We start from the raw sequence: 13,532 nt of genomic DNA, 5'->3' as shown, positions 1-13,532 counted from the left end.
CGAGGGTGGGGGTGGGGGGGCACGCGTGAAATCTAGGTCATCCCCGAACCCAAGTTTTTTGCCACTTCTTCAAATTTTGTTTTGGCATTTTTCAATTGTCTCCACTCATGTTTGTCGGTAAATACATGAATGAGTTCTTCCTCCCCCCACTAAAAGGAAGATTGTATTTTGGAAGATGATTAAAAAGGTGATTTCAAGTAAAAGACAAAAAAGAAGTGGGTTGATCAATCTGATATCAGGCAGTGTAATCAGGGGCAAAAAGAAAACATTTTATATATATTGGGTTAATTGCGCTACAAGTCCTCAATTGGCTTAGATTTCAAACTAGTTCAAAAACTTCAAAATGTTCGAATTGAGTTATAAAAGTATCAGTAATGTTGAGTAGTGCATATTTAAAGCAAGCAGGTCAAATAGGGAAAACGTTAGGGGGCGAGCAAGGACCTCCCTCCAAAATGGTAAAATTTAGTCCTTTTAAATCATGCAATTATAAGTTAATACAATGATATAATTGTAGTTTGACCTCCTCAAAAATTTATAATTCAAATTTATCAACTCCTAAAAGAAAATTGTATACACAAGTGTATCTAACTTTCAATGATATTATATGTTTTTTTAACATGTCAAATATAAGTTATCTGTATAGCAAGTAAACGCATGATTACAATTTGATCCACATGTTTTAAAAATACTTCATGTCAAATCCGAACCGGAATTCAATGCCTAAACTACCCGATAGAGTGATGCAATAACTTGGCTGATATGATATTGAATTTTGAGGACTCAATTAAGATGCTTTGAAGTTTAGGGGACAGTTTAGAATTCGGGTCATAATTTGGGGACGTTCAGTGAATTAACCCATAGATGTTTACGCGTGTGTATTTTATTGTAGTTGATCACCCAATCATGGAAAGGAAGCATTGTTGTAAAGCAATAACAAAGCTTAAATGGTGGAAATGAATGTGTAATGGGGACACAGGTAAACATGGGATGTTGATGATGACCATTTACAAGACAACTCCCCCCATGCTTCTTTTTTTAGCTCGAGGCCTTGTTTCATGGATTTAAGTGCTCTTTTCTATTTTTTTGGGTTGGTCATCGAGCACTTTAGGAGAGTAGATATGGTGTGGGGTGAATCAAAAGGCAAAGTATGGTTAATTTGTTTGTTTGTTGAAACTTTCCATCTATAATTGAGCTAAGTGATCATATATTATTAGGTTATGTTATTTACAAATTATTCAAAAATAACGGTTAAATTTAATCTAACATTTAAATTTTATTTTTTAATTCTCTAAAATAACTCACGCACCATTAACAAGAACAAATCACTATCACGCATACACATCATAAACAAATAATTCTATGATTCCAACCCATGATATAAAATGCCAAATGAATATATATGACTAACAAACCAAACATTAAGGTTATTTTGTTGAGCATTATCCACCCATCCATCGTTATCCAAATTTAATCACTCATCCATCATTATTTTATTCTCAAGATATGACTAAAATATATTATTCATGTAATCTTAAATTTAGATGTTGAAAATAAATTATAATCAAGTATAATTTTTTTTAAAAAGTGCAAAACAGGACAACTGGCCCATGAAAAAATTGCAATTATTAAAATTGAACTCATCTTGAATTCCCAGTGATTTATATCATGTTTATATCAACTTAGGGTGTTCACCCCACGTCATAGATTCGTATTTAATTTAATAGTCATTGGCTACAACTCATGTCGTGAATTCGAGTTGCAATATATAAACAGTGATTTGTTCTTGTCAAAAGCACGTAAATTGCAAGAAAACTATTGTTCTTATCCAAACATATTTGTATAATTATCAATTGAGTCTTAACTGAAACGTATTATTTTTCTATTTAAAAATTAAATAAATATAATAAATATCTATAATAAGATTAATGTTAAAAATATATATTTACGCAATCATAATACGTTCATAATTAATTAATACAATAAATGTTTATAATTCTTCATTAAGAAAATTGTCACTCCATTACATTTTGTCATAATCGAAACATGCCTAATTATTTTTTCTAAGTCCAGTTCATGTAATATTTTCATCTATTTTTTAATATTTTTTATATCTGTTTTACGATTCACACTTGAAATTCGTGATTGCATCTTCCAACAATAACACTAATAGTATCTGATAAGAAACTTTTTAGTTCAGGCTTAAAAAGATTATCCCATTTTGCAATGAACGGATAACTTTACAGCAAATACTAAACAAAGAGGAATTAAAAAACAATATATGGTAAATTAGACTCACTGAAACAAAGGTTATTCGTTCAAGGAAAAGAAGCATCTTGGCAAAACTACAGGCTATTAGTTAAAAAGTAAATCAAAAACTGAAAATGCCAGATCCAAAAATTAATCACTTGGAAGTAAGTTTACAGAATCTGAGCTGCCGTGTTCAACTTTTCGGCTAACCCGAGTTGAGTTCTAGCGATGCTCGATAAGTATAGTAACAGCAATTGATCCTGCATGAGAGGGCAAGAGTCGCAAGAATTAGAGTCAAACATCATTTCGAGACCATTAACAATGACTTTACCGGCAATGCACTGAAATTTGAAACTTGAACTTACCTGTAGGCTATCATTCATGAGTTTATCAAAAGCTGGGGGAGATAGTTTAGGTAAGGAAGCTACTGTTTCTGCTATAAATCTACCTATGTTGTTATCGGCTGGAACACGGCCTTCCTGAGAATGAAACAAAACAAACATTATATATAAGACAGCAGTTGAAAATAAGGTAATGAAGGTGGAGAAATGTTTTACGTACCACAACATCGTCAACGTATTTGTAGACATCGTCTATCAAAGCCAATAGCCTTCCCATTGTGACTTCCATTCCTTCCAAATCATTTGGAAGTTTGTCGACCGCTGTTTTCTTGAGGATGTCAACTGTTTTTACAATGAATTAATTTAATTAGATTGTCAACACAAAATTGTCGATGTTAGATTGCACCGAGATTACTCAACAAGTAACATATACACATTCCTCTTCACTGAACACACACTAGAGGATAAAAGTACCTTAGAGGCCAATGTACTAAGAGTTAGATTGCAGTTTAATTCTTTTACATAAAAAATGGACAATTTAGTCCCTATACATTAAATCAAAAAAATAAACTTGGTCATTTCTGTTGTTAAAAACAAGCATGGCTGACAAAATAACAAGACAATTACACGTGACGTGCCACGTGTACCTCATTCTGAGGTATATGGACCAATTTTTAACTGAAGAAATAGATGGAATTTTTAATACAATGACCAGGTTGCTTTTTAATCTAATGTATAGGGACTACTTTTCCTATTTTTTGAGTAGAAAGGGTAAAATACAATCTGACTCCTAGTATAAGAGCCTCCATAATGCTTTTACCCACCCTAGAGTTGAAGAAATGTCTAACTTCTGGTACCGAGGCAGTTTAGTTATCATTCTAAACACCCAAAGAGAAAAAAACAACATAATTTGAATCACCTGACTGATCTCAAACATTAGGCACTCCATTGCCAATTGCATCCACAAACATTCTTAAACATGCATTGAGCTAGGGGTGAAAATGTGCTCAAGTGAACATGCATGTGTTTGTGTTTTGTTAAGAGAGAGAGGACAATATATTAATGGAAATAAGGTTGTATATATAATATGGTTTGCGTATACATACATCCAACTCGCTCAGCTTCAACCATACATAGATCAAGAGGAATTTCTTGAAATTGAGCAGCAAGTTGTCGGTCTCCAAGAGATAAATTGACAGAAACGAAAGCCTTTACGGTACCCTCTCCATTCCTAAACCCCGTATCCACCGTCAAATGAATAGGGTTAGGTACTTCTCTAGAATAAAAATCTTGGATCAATGCACTGCCCCCTGTGACTCCTAGCCCGGTAGAATACCTGCGAAGTTCAACAGAATCAAAGGCTAAATTGGTACTAGGATGGAAATATGCATACTAGCATAAGATAGTCAATAAGTTCAACTGTGACAGTGTAAGATAGAACAGATAGAAGAGACGATTTTAATACTAGTATTACGTTTGCACAAAACATAAAAGACTGATGAGCATCAACAACTATTAATTTTTACTTTTCCAAGAGAAAACAATAAAACTCAGTAGAACTATGAGAATTACCATCCAACAATCACTTCTTTAGGATTCACTTTTTGGTGGGAGACTAACATATTATGATGGTATTCAATATCCAAAGCAACCTGCAGCCATACCAAACTGAAATTACCAAAAGCAATTAAAAAGAAGAAAACTCAACTGAGTTATGCCACTAAAAACACATAACCTTTAGTATTACTTAGGCTTTGTTTACCATTGAGGTTGAAAAGCACTTTTCAACACAATCCTTGATTTTAAACTGAGATTTGAATCCAAGCCAAAAAAGACAACTTCTAGCTTTTGGCTTTCAGATAAGTGCTTTTCAATGAAGTTACCTTTTAATCCCCCATTAAATCTTCTACTTTACAATGTTATGTCTAAAATTGACAGTTTTATCTTCTCAAAAGCACTTTTTGACAGCAATGGTAAACATTATCAAACATTTCAAAAGCACTTTTCAACCTAAATGGTAAACTAGCGCTCAAAAGACTTGAGAGTTAACATAACCATACCACATCACTAAGAAAAAGTGAGCAATGAATAACATGAATACAAATCAAACAAGCAGATTACCAAATGTAAAAGATTCTAACTTCATCAGTCAGCAAATGCTAAGACATAATAACTTAACACTTTGATTTCGGTACAAGACCCACCACTTTCAATCCACTAAACCCGAATTCATAACACCATAGAATGAAAACCTAGCTGGAAATTTCAATTTTACAAAGCCTTCATATTATTTATGAAATTATTTCAATCCAAAGTAATTCATACTGCAATTGAAGCCTATCCTTGATCATTCATATTTCTAATAATATTAAGTATTAAGAAACAAATTCAATGTACAAAGAACAATTAAAAAGTTAAATACATTAAACTCTTATAATTCACTTAACAATACCTCAATATTTGCACCATCAATCTGTTGTTCTTTTCCTAAATTTCAGCAAATTGTTCTAACAATAATACCTAATAATGAGATAAAACATCCACATTCACTCACAAGCTAAACAGATCTTAAGCCAAATTAATCTAAAAAAAATATACAATTTTTCAACGGAAAAATTCAAGAGACCTGTTCAGCGGACTCCGTGTGAGGAACTGCATAGGAGTTACGGATATCGACGGTGCCATCAGGGAGGACGGAGCCGAGGAGCGTGCCGATGACGCGCTCGGCTTGGTCGGGACGCCTGACGTAGCAATCGCAGATGTTAAATATGACGAGAGGGTGAACTTTCGCTGACAGGATCGCCGATGACGGTGAGTTAAACTGCAAAACGGTGCGATCGCCGGCCGCCATATTTTCTCTCCGATCTTCTCCTTACGGTTTCAGTGGAAGAAGAGCAAAGAATTTAGGGTTTTGGATTAGAATTTTAATATAATTTGTATACCTTAGCCGAATTTTGGTCCCTTTTATAGTGGCCAAATAATAGGCCTAATATTATCCATCTCAGCCCAATTATAACCCATTCTCTGGCCCAAATGTTATTGAAAATATAAGGGTAAACTGCACCCAAGGTCCACTAAACTATTAGTAAGTTTACGTTTTGATCACTCAACTTCAAAAGGTTATAAAATAGTCACTGAACTATTAGAAAGTTTTTATTTAAGTCACTGAGCTGTTAAGTTTTTTTTTTTTTATAAATTTGGCTAGCAAGCTTCAAGCGATTATTCGATTATCAGTATGGTGGATCACTATCCATTAATGAGTAGAAGTACATACCTTAAATCCAAGTCAATCTGACAATCAGTGTTGAAAATCAAAGAAAAAATTTATTCAAATTTTAGCCCGTAGATTCATGACGTTTAAAGTTGTTTCATAAAAAGAAAACTAAACTGTAGAAGATAAGAGGAATGAGAGATTTTGATTGATACAGGTGGTGTGAACAGAAAAGGCTATACAAAAACAATTTTAACAACCCAATGACTTAAATGAAAACTTTGAATAATTTAGTGACTATTTTGTAACTTTTTGAAGTTGAGTGACCAAAATGTAAGCTTACTAATAGTTTAGTGACCTTAAATGTAATTTGCCCAGAATGTAATTTGAGTAAAATTTTATAATTTAAAATTTAAATTGAATAGTGGCAAAGAATGTAACACCCCCAAACCCTGCTCTGTCACCAGATTAGGGTTACGAGCATTACCGTACAATTGGAACATTTATAATTAATTTCATTCAAAAATCATAAAATAACTTAAACCATTCCTACATACGCATATCATCCCTAAATCGAGCCCTCGAGGCTTTAAAAATACTTTAGAAAGAAATCGGGACCAATTTGAAATAATTTGGAAAGCCTAGGAAAAATTCACACAACATGAAATTAGGGGTCATATGGCAGTGTAGCTAGGTTGTGTGCTTCACACGGCCGAGACTCACGCCCATGTCTTAGGCCATGTAACCTTCGAACTAGGGACACATGACCGTGTCTCAACTTGTGTCCTCACCCGTGTAACTCACTAAGTAGGGTCATACGGCCGTGTCACATGCTTATGTGCCAGGCCGTGTAACTCTCGAAATAGTCTCACACGCCCGTGTTTTAGGCCATGTAACTAATTGACTTGCACCTTAAGCATTCAACAAGTAACATACGACTGTGTCGCCAAACTGTGTGTCCCACATGACCGAGTCATACGCCCGTGTGGACCTAAAATGTACCTTAAACAACAAGTTTACCATTTCAAGCTTACTTGGGCCTTAAGCAATTAAATATCAATCATTTAACCTATTCAAAATACGATTAAACATGCTCAAAACATGCCAAAACAACCATCCTAAGTGCCTAACCAATGTACCCTCATTGGTACCACATCTTATATCATCAAAACACATCAACAATGCATCATCCAAATCAAAGTTTAAAGTATGCCAAAATAACTCAATTTAGCCTAACATAAAGCTACTTAAGATATTAAGCTTTAAGTTTCATACACATATCAAGCCTTTGGTCAAAACACATACTAACATTTAGCTTCAAATATAAACATTACATCACATTCACAAAACAACTAACAACCAAAGACACCTTAGGTACATGCTATTACAAAATTAAACATCACCTCACTTGAGATTGGGATTGTTGTTGGATGCTGAGTTAGCGATCAAAAGAGAGTACCTAACCTGCACATGGAAAACAAAATCGCATGCTGAGTAAAACTCAGTGATATTCCTATAATCCGAACATTTCAAGACATAATATGATACATGAATGCTCAAATTGAATTATATCATCATACTACTATCTAAACATACAATTACAAGATATCACCATTTCAATTTCATGCATTTCATCACATGATTTCATGCTATACTAAATTTTCACAAGTATTCACATTTAGTTGGTTTGAACAAATATATCAATTCACATCACTTGCTATATAAATAGCTTTGCATAGATCAATCAACAATTTACTTATATTATGGCACAAACCAATCCACATTAAGCAACTTCACTTATTCGAATAACCACAAGTATATCTAAAGCATTTGAATTTATTTCACAACTTTAATAATCTAACTCAATAATATATCATATCTTCTAATGAATAAATATATATAAGTAAATATAATTATTCCTTAGTAATACCTATAACCAACCTTCTTCAATGGTTTATATAACCTTGATGTCTAGTCCAATCGATACATGACACCCAATGCCTAGCGGATAAATCGCGGAAGAGTTTGTGCCTAGCGTTAGTCGGATAAACCGACAAATGTGTGCCCAGCACTAGTCAGATAAATTGACGGAAGTTGCGCCCAGCACTGGTCAGATAAACCAACGAACAAATAGTGAGCCCAGCTCTAGTTGGACATACAAACGATATTTGCGCCCAGCGCTAGTCGGATAAACCGACGAATAAATAATTATCTATTTATTTTCAATTTCCTTATTCATTAATTAACATAATCATTCAAATATGAACATAAGATTGTATATCGAGTATTTGAATAACATCTAATTATCAATTAAATAAATGATTAATAAAAAGATTAAGTTCGAGACTACGGGCTTACCAAAATACGACAGCTGCTACGAATCGAAGACGTCTACTTAGTGATCTTTTCCTTGCCACAGTTGATACCTGATCTATTCTTCTCTTTATCAAATTAACAAATTAATTCCACTATTTAATTTGAATACCATACTTGTTTTTAATTAAATCAATTAACCTTAGATCGTAATTTATACTTTTACCCTCAACAATTGACATTTACTCAACTTAATCATTAACACAAAAGAAATTAATTTGATTGCATCTTCATCTAATTTCCATAACCAACCACATATACATACAATTTATAACAATCCCTAAATTTTTTTAATTTTATAACTTAACACCATGCTAGTTTAATTTATAGCATTTAACTCCCTAAAAGCTAATACTAATAAAACTCATAATACAAAATATTTTACTTGCTCACTAAACTTAGTAATTCAACTCAAATTTCCAGCACAAAGAACAATCCACCAAAACAGTCCCTAGAGTTCACAAAAGTTAACAATTTAACCCCTAATTCTATCAAAACAACTTCAAACATTAGAGTTTTTCAACAATGGCAACTTGCACAAATATCATAATTTCTCTAAATTTCCACATAGTTAATCTACTACATGATTTTAAACTTCAAAAATGAAACTTAAAGGCCGAATGGTGCTAACCTTTTTCTTCTCCCAATCGGCATGCAAAAGAGATGAAGCTTTAGTTTTGTTTCTCTTTCCTTTTTCTTTCCCCACTACTCTATTTGTTTCTTTTCTTTTATTCATATTTTTGTTTCATTTTCATTTTTATTATAACTTGACACATATAATACTTATAATATTTACTAAAACCGTCCACCATCACACACTTATATAAATAATGGCTTATTTACTTAATAAGTCCCTTAATATAGATTCACCTTATCATTTAGTATTAATTCTTACTTTTATCACTTATTTGATTTAGTCCCTTTACTTTAATTAAACATTCTTTCGTCAAAATTACATAGCCAAAAATTTAATTCACTTCTAATATAACTCTGTAAATATATAGTGAAAATTTATGAGTCCAGTTCAGGGAAACCATCGACTTTTGTACCAATATACTTGTACCTTGTCTAACTTTCTAATAATTAAAATTATTAGATCAACCTCAATATAATACTGTAATACCTTTTTAATTATGAATAAATAATATCCACTAATTCTATCTTCGGAAAATAATATTCCGAAACCACCGTTTTTGACTTCACTAACTTTTAGGTCGTTACAAAAAAAACTTGTATTGCATTGATGTTAAGTCATCATTCTTCTGTTGTGTGTTGAAAAATTATTTAGTATTTAAATTTGTTTATAATTATATGTGTGAAAATCATTGTAATTAGATAAATACCATTTACACCTCTTAGCATTTTTTTGAAGTAATTAGATCGGGGTATAAGTGTGGAGAATAGTATTTAAATGGTTAGCTAATAAATCGGTCTGAATCAATTGAACTGACTAAGAGACTTGTTGAATCGACGATTCAATAATGTTTTTTAAATATATTTTTATTTTTATGATTTTTAATTGAATCGATGAACCGATAATTTGACTTGTTCGATCACTAATCCAGTTCTAAAAACATTGATTAAAATTTATTTCGTTTCCATTTGCGTGCATACCCTAATCTCCTTCTTTTTCATTTTTTAAGGTTTTCACTGACTTGAATCATGCACATTACACTTTTAAGAAAAGAATTTAGATTTAAATTTCAGTAACGACATTATTAGAAGAAATAATTACGAATTTAATAAAATAATCTTTATAAACTATAAAAACAGACATGAATAATATCTTAACCATACCTAAATTTTATATAATGATGCCTCTAACCTAAAGGTTGTGCCAGCTTATATATATAAAATGATGAAAGCTAAAATATTATGAATTTGATTAATATGTTACAGTAGATGCCCATTATTTTATGTTATCCTTTATGTCATTACAATGACATAAACTATTTAAATAAATGGGATTAGGTTAAATAATTAAATATTAATCCCCAATTACTCCATCATTATCTTCCAAAACCGATCTAGCCTGGATTACATATTGCCATCTTTTCTGCATTATTTTGGCACGTTTAGGTCAAAATCATTAGCTCATATGATCACGTAAACAACAAAAAAATTTGTTAATTTTGATAAGAGCATCATGAAAATTTTTATATGACGAGTTAAATTACATTTTATCTCACCTATTTTTAGAAAATGGGTAAATTAATTCATATATGTTAAATCAAAGAGTAAATTGATTATTTTTGTTAAAAATTTCATCTATTTTTACTGTTAAAATCCGGTCTCTGTATGTCTACATGAGGAACACATGGCACGCCATGCGTCACTGTTTTGTTATTTTGTTAGCCATGCCGGTTTTTAACGGTAAAAATGAATAAAATTTTTAATAGAAATGATCAATTTGCTCTTTGATCTAATGTATAATAAATAATTTTCTTATTTTTTAATAAAGAGGGCAAAATACAGTTTAACACCCAATAAATGAGCTTCTATGATATTTTTACCATTAATTAAATAACCAGGTAAAATTTGATCTGTGAACAACCCTAGGGTGGTAAAAGTGGTAAAAGTATTAACATCGAAGAAGCTGGAAGTATATTTTTAATTAGAGACGTAGATTTGAATTGAGTTAAATGAGGTTTCAAAATTTTTAAATTATTTTGAGTTGATTAATTTTGAGTTTAGATTGTTTCAAGTTAAAGTTATTTTGATTTTAGATTATTTTGGTCGGGTCATTATAAATTCAAATAATTTTGAGTTAAGATTGTTTCAAGCAGTAAGGATGACAATTCAGATTGCAGATTTGGATATACATAGATATTTAATCCTTTTTTTGTAAACTCAGATATTACAATTCAGATTTTAAAATTATTATCCACTTTAAATTCAAAACAGATGCGGATAGATACCTTATATATCCATTATTTGAATCCACAGTGCTTATTTTAATAATGGTTGTGAATTTGGATATTTGAATCCATTGATTATACAAAATATTTATAATTTTGATTTTATATATATAAATTTTGGGCAAACTACACCTAAAGTCACTAAACTAATAGTAAGTTTACATTTTGATCAATTAAATTTAAAAAGTTACAAGATGGCCACTTAATGATTCAAAAGTTTTCATTTAGTCACTAAACTATTTGAAATTTTTTATTCAAGTCATAGGATTGTTAAGCGTTTTTTAAAAAAGTCTGACTAGTGAGTTCCAAGCGACAATTCGATGATTGGGGCAGTGGATCAATACCAATTGAGGAGTAGAAGAACATACCATAGGTTTAAGTTGATCTAACGGTCAAAGTTGGAGATCAAAGAAGAAAATTATTTAGATTTTGGTTTGCAGATTCGTAACGTTCAAAGTTGTTTCATGAAAAAAAATGAATTGTAGAAGAGAACGGGAAAGATAGCTCTTAATCTGTGCAAGCAATACGAATAGAGAAAGCTATACACCAACAATTTTAAACAGTCCAATGACTTAAATGAAAAATTTCAAATAGTTCAACGACCATTTTGTAACTTTTTGAAGTTGAGTGTTCTAAACGCAAATTTTATTTTTTTTGCTCAGCAATAATAATATATTTAGAAGCTACCTAAATATAAACTCACTAATAGTTTAGTTATCTTGGGTGTAATTTACTCAAAAGTTTTAATAGATTCAAAATTAGATTTTTTATATCCAAAAATCATCGAAAAAATTGAAATTCGAGTGTTTCGACTATTTCAAATTTAGATTGTTGCAAGGTTGAGATGTTTTGAGTTCGACTTAATTTGGATTTGAGTAAATTGATGTTCAAATTAAGCATATTTAATTTTTATGATTAAATAAATTGAATTAAATTTGAATTTGATTTTATCGAATGGGATGTTGGAATTTTCAAATTACTAACAAGAAATTAAGGAAGGTGGTGAAATGAAAAAGACATAGGACAAAATCATAACCACAAAAAGAGGAGTCAAATCGAAAATAGATGCCACTGCTTCACCACCCCCACGAGGTAACCATGGCGATTTCAACACAGCCGAAAAACTTGACCATCTTTCAATGGAACTATAATCGCAATCGTCCTACTCTCACCATTGTTCACTTCTCAATTAATTGTCCTTAACATTTTCACCTGTCTCCCCAATCCCATGGTAATGCTGCAAAGGAAAACATACACACACACACAAGGCTTTTATTATCTATAGTTTATTTATGGTATTTATATTTAGTATTTGTGTTTATGTAAAGGGTGTAAATTACTCAGATTAATATTTATGTTGTTATTATTTTGGTGATCGAATTTTTTTTTTTGTTAATTTCGTTCCCTGTTAGGTCACTTTCAAATTTTAATCACTCTATTATATTAAAATGCATTTCGTCACTAAACAAAATATATAAGTATTGTTTTTTCCTTTGGTATAATAGCAAATTTAATGCTTAATGCTTATATATTTTTTTAATTTAGTCTTTTTTTTAAATCAATAAATTTAACCTTTAATGTTTATACATTCAGCCAATTTAGTTCTAGTTCTAAAAATCCCAAAAACAGTTATAAATAAAATTTTTATTTAAAAATATATATATTATAAAATTTTATAATTGACCAAATTGATAGAATGTGTAAACAATGAGAGTTAATCTATCAATTTTTTTAAAAATTAGGACTAAGTTAATAAAATATGTAAATATTTAAGATTGAATTTGTTACATTAGCAACAAAAAATAACATCAACATTTTAACGATAGAGTGATTAGAATTTGAAATTGACTAAGTAGAGATGAAATTATCAAAATAAAAAAATTTCGATAACCAAAATAGGAACATCTACTTCAAATAACCTAAATACAACTTTCTTTATTTTAGCCAAAACCAAGGTATTTATTTTCAGTAACAGTGACTAATTCATCCGTCGTGGATATTTTTTTAAAAATAAACAAAAAAATAGTCATTCCATGAACAAAGATAAAAGGAAGTGAGTAATGATTTTACCATATAGTGTTTAAACACAGCTAACTTAAACTTTATTGTAAGTTTCCAATTTTGACATGATTTTTATTCAAGCTTTCACCATTTTTAAACACACAAAAAACACTGTCCAATCATTTACCCTTCCCTCAGTCTGGCAATGGGGCGGTAGCTATAAAAATCGTCAGCTCACAAATTTGTGGCCAAATTTAAGCCAACTAAACAAAGGTGTCTCACTAGCCACCCCACCATTGTCTCATTCCCATATAATAAGCGCAGTCCAATGAAGTTTATTCATGTCATTTTCCCTTAAACAAAAAAAAATGCCAGAAAACAATTGGTCGGCCATAATTCATTATATTTAAATATCCCAAAAAATTAAAATTTCAACAATTA

General features: G+C 31.0%; 1 protein-coding gene across 1 annotated transcript; it reads right to left on the bottom strand.

Annotated features, from left to right (window-relative positions):
* Nucleotides 1–2,296: 2,296 nt before the first annotated feature.
* On the bottom strand, nt 2,297–5,529 carry LOC107934980 (eukaryotic translation initiation factor 3 subunit F). The gene is made up of 6 exons (XM_016867506.2): nt 5,215–5,529; nt 4,161–4,240; nt 3,695–3,924; nt 2,809–2,930; nt 2,613–2,726; nt 2,297–2,507 (listed from the first exon to the last, which is right to left on the bottom strand). The coding sequence occupies exons 1-6, from the start codon at nt 5,437–5,439 to the stop codon at nt 2,418–2,420; spliced, it is 861 nt and encodes a 286-aa protein (XP_016722995.1). The 5' UTR covers nt 5,440–5,529; the 3' UTR covers nt 2,297–2,417.
* Between the last annotated feature and the right edge of the window lie 8,003 nt (nt 5,530–13,532).

This window comes from Gossypium hirsutum, chromosome D10 (genome assembly GCF_007990345.1).
Source record: "Gossypium hirsutum isolate 1008001.06 chromosome D10, Gossypium_hirsutum_v2.1, whole genome shotgun sequence".
NCBI classification, from domain to species: Eukaryota; Viridiplantae; Streptophyta; class Magnoliopsida; order Malvales; family Malvaceae; genus Gossypium; species Gossypium hirsutum.
The sequence above is the reverse complement of the archived record's forward strand: the minus strand, read 5'-3'. Positions and strand labels throughout refer to the sequence as shown.

Excerpts from the sequence above, each read along its gene's own strand:
- LOC107934980 (XM_016867506.2), bottom strand. The coding sequence starts at position 5,439 with ATGGCGGCCGGCGATCGCACCGTTTTGCAGTTTAACTCACCGTCATCG. Across the intron at positions 4,241-5,214 it reads ACACGGAGTCCGCTGAACAG|GTTGCTTTGGATATTGAATA; the intron begins GTCTCTTGAATT and ends GTATGGCTGCAG. Across the intron at positions 3,925-4,160 it reads AAAGAAGTGATTGTTGGATG|GTATTCTACCGGGCTAGGAG; the intron begins GTAATTCTCATA and ends TGAACTTCGCAG.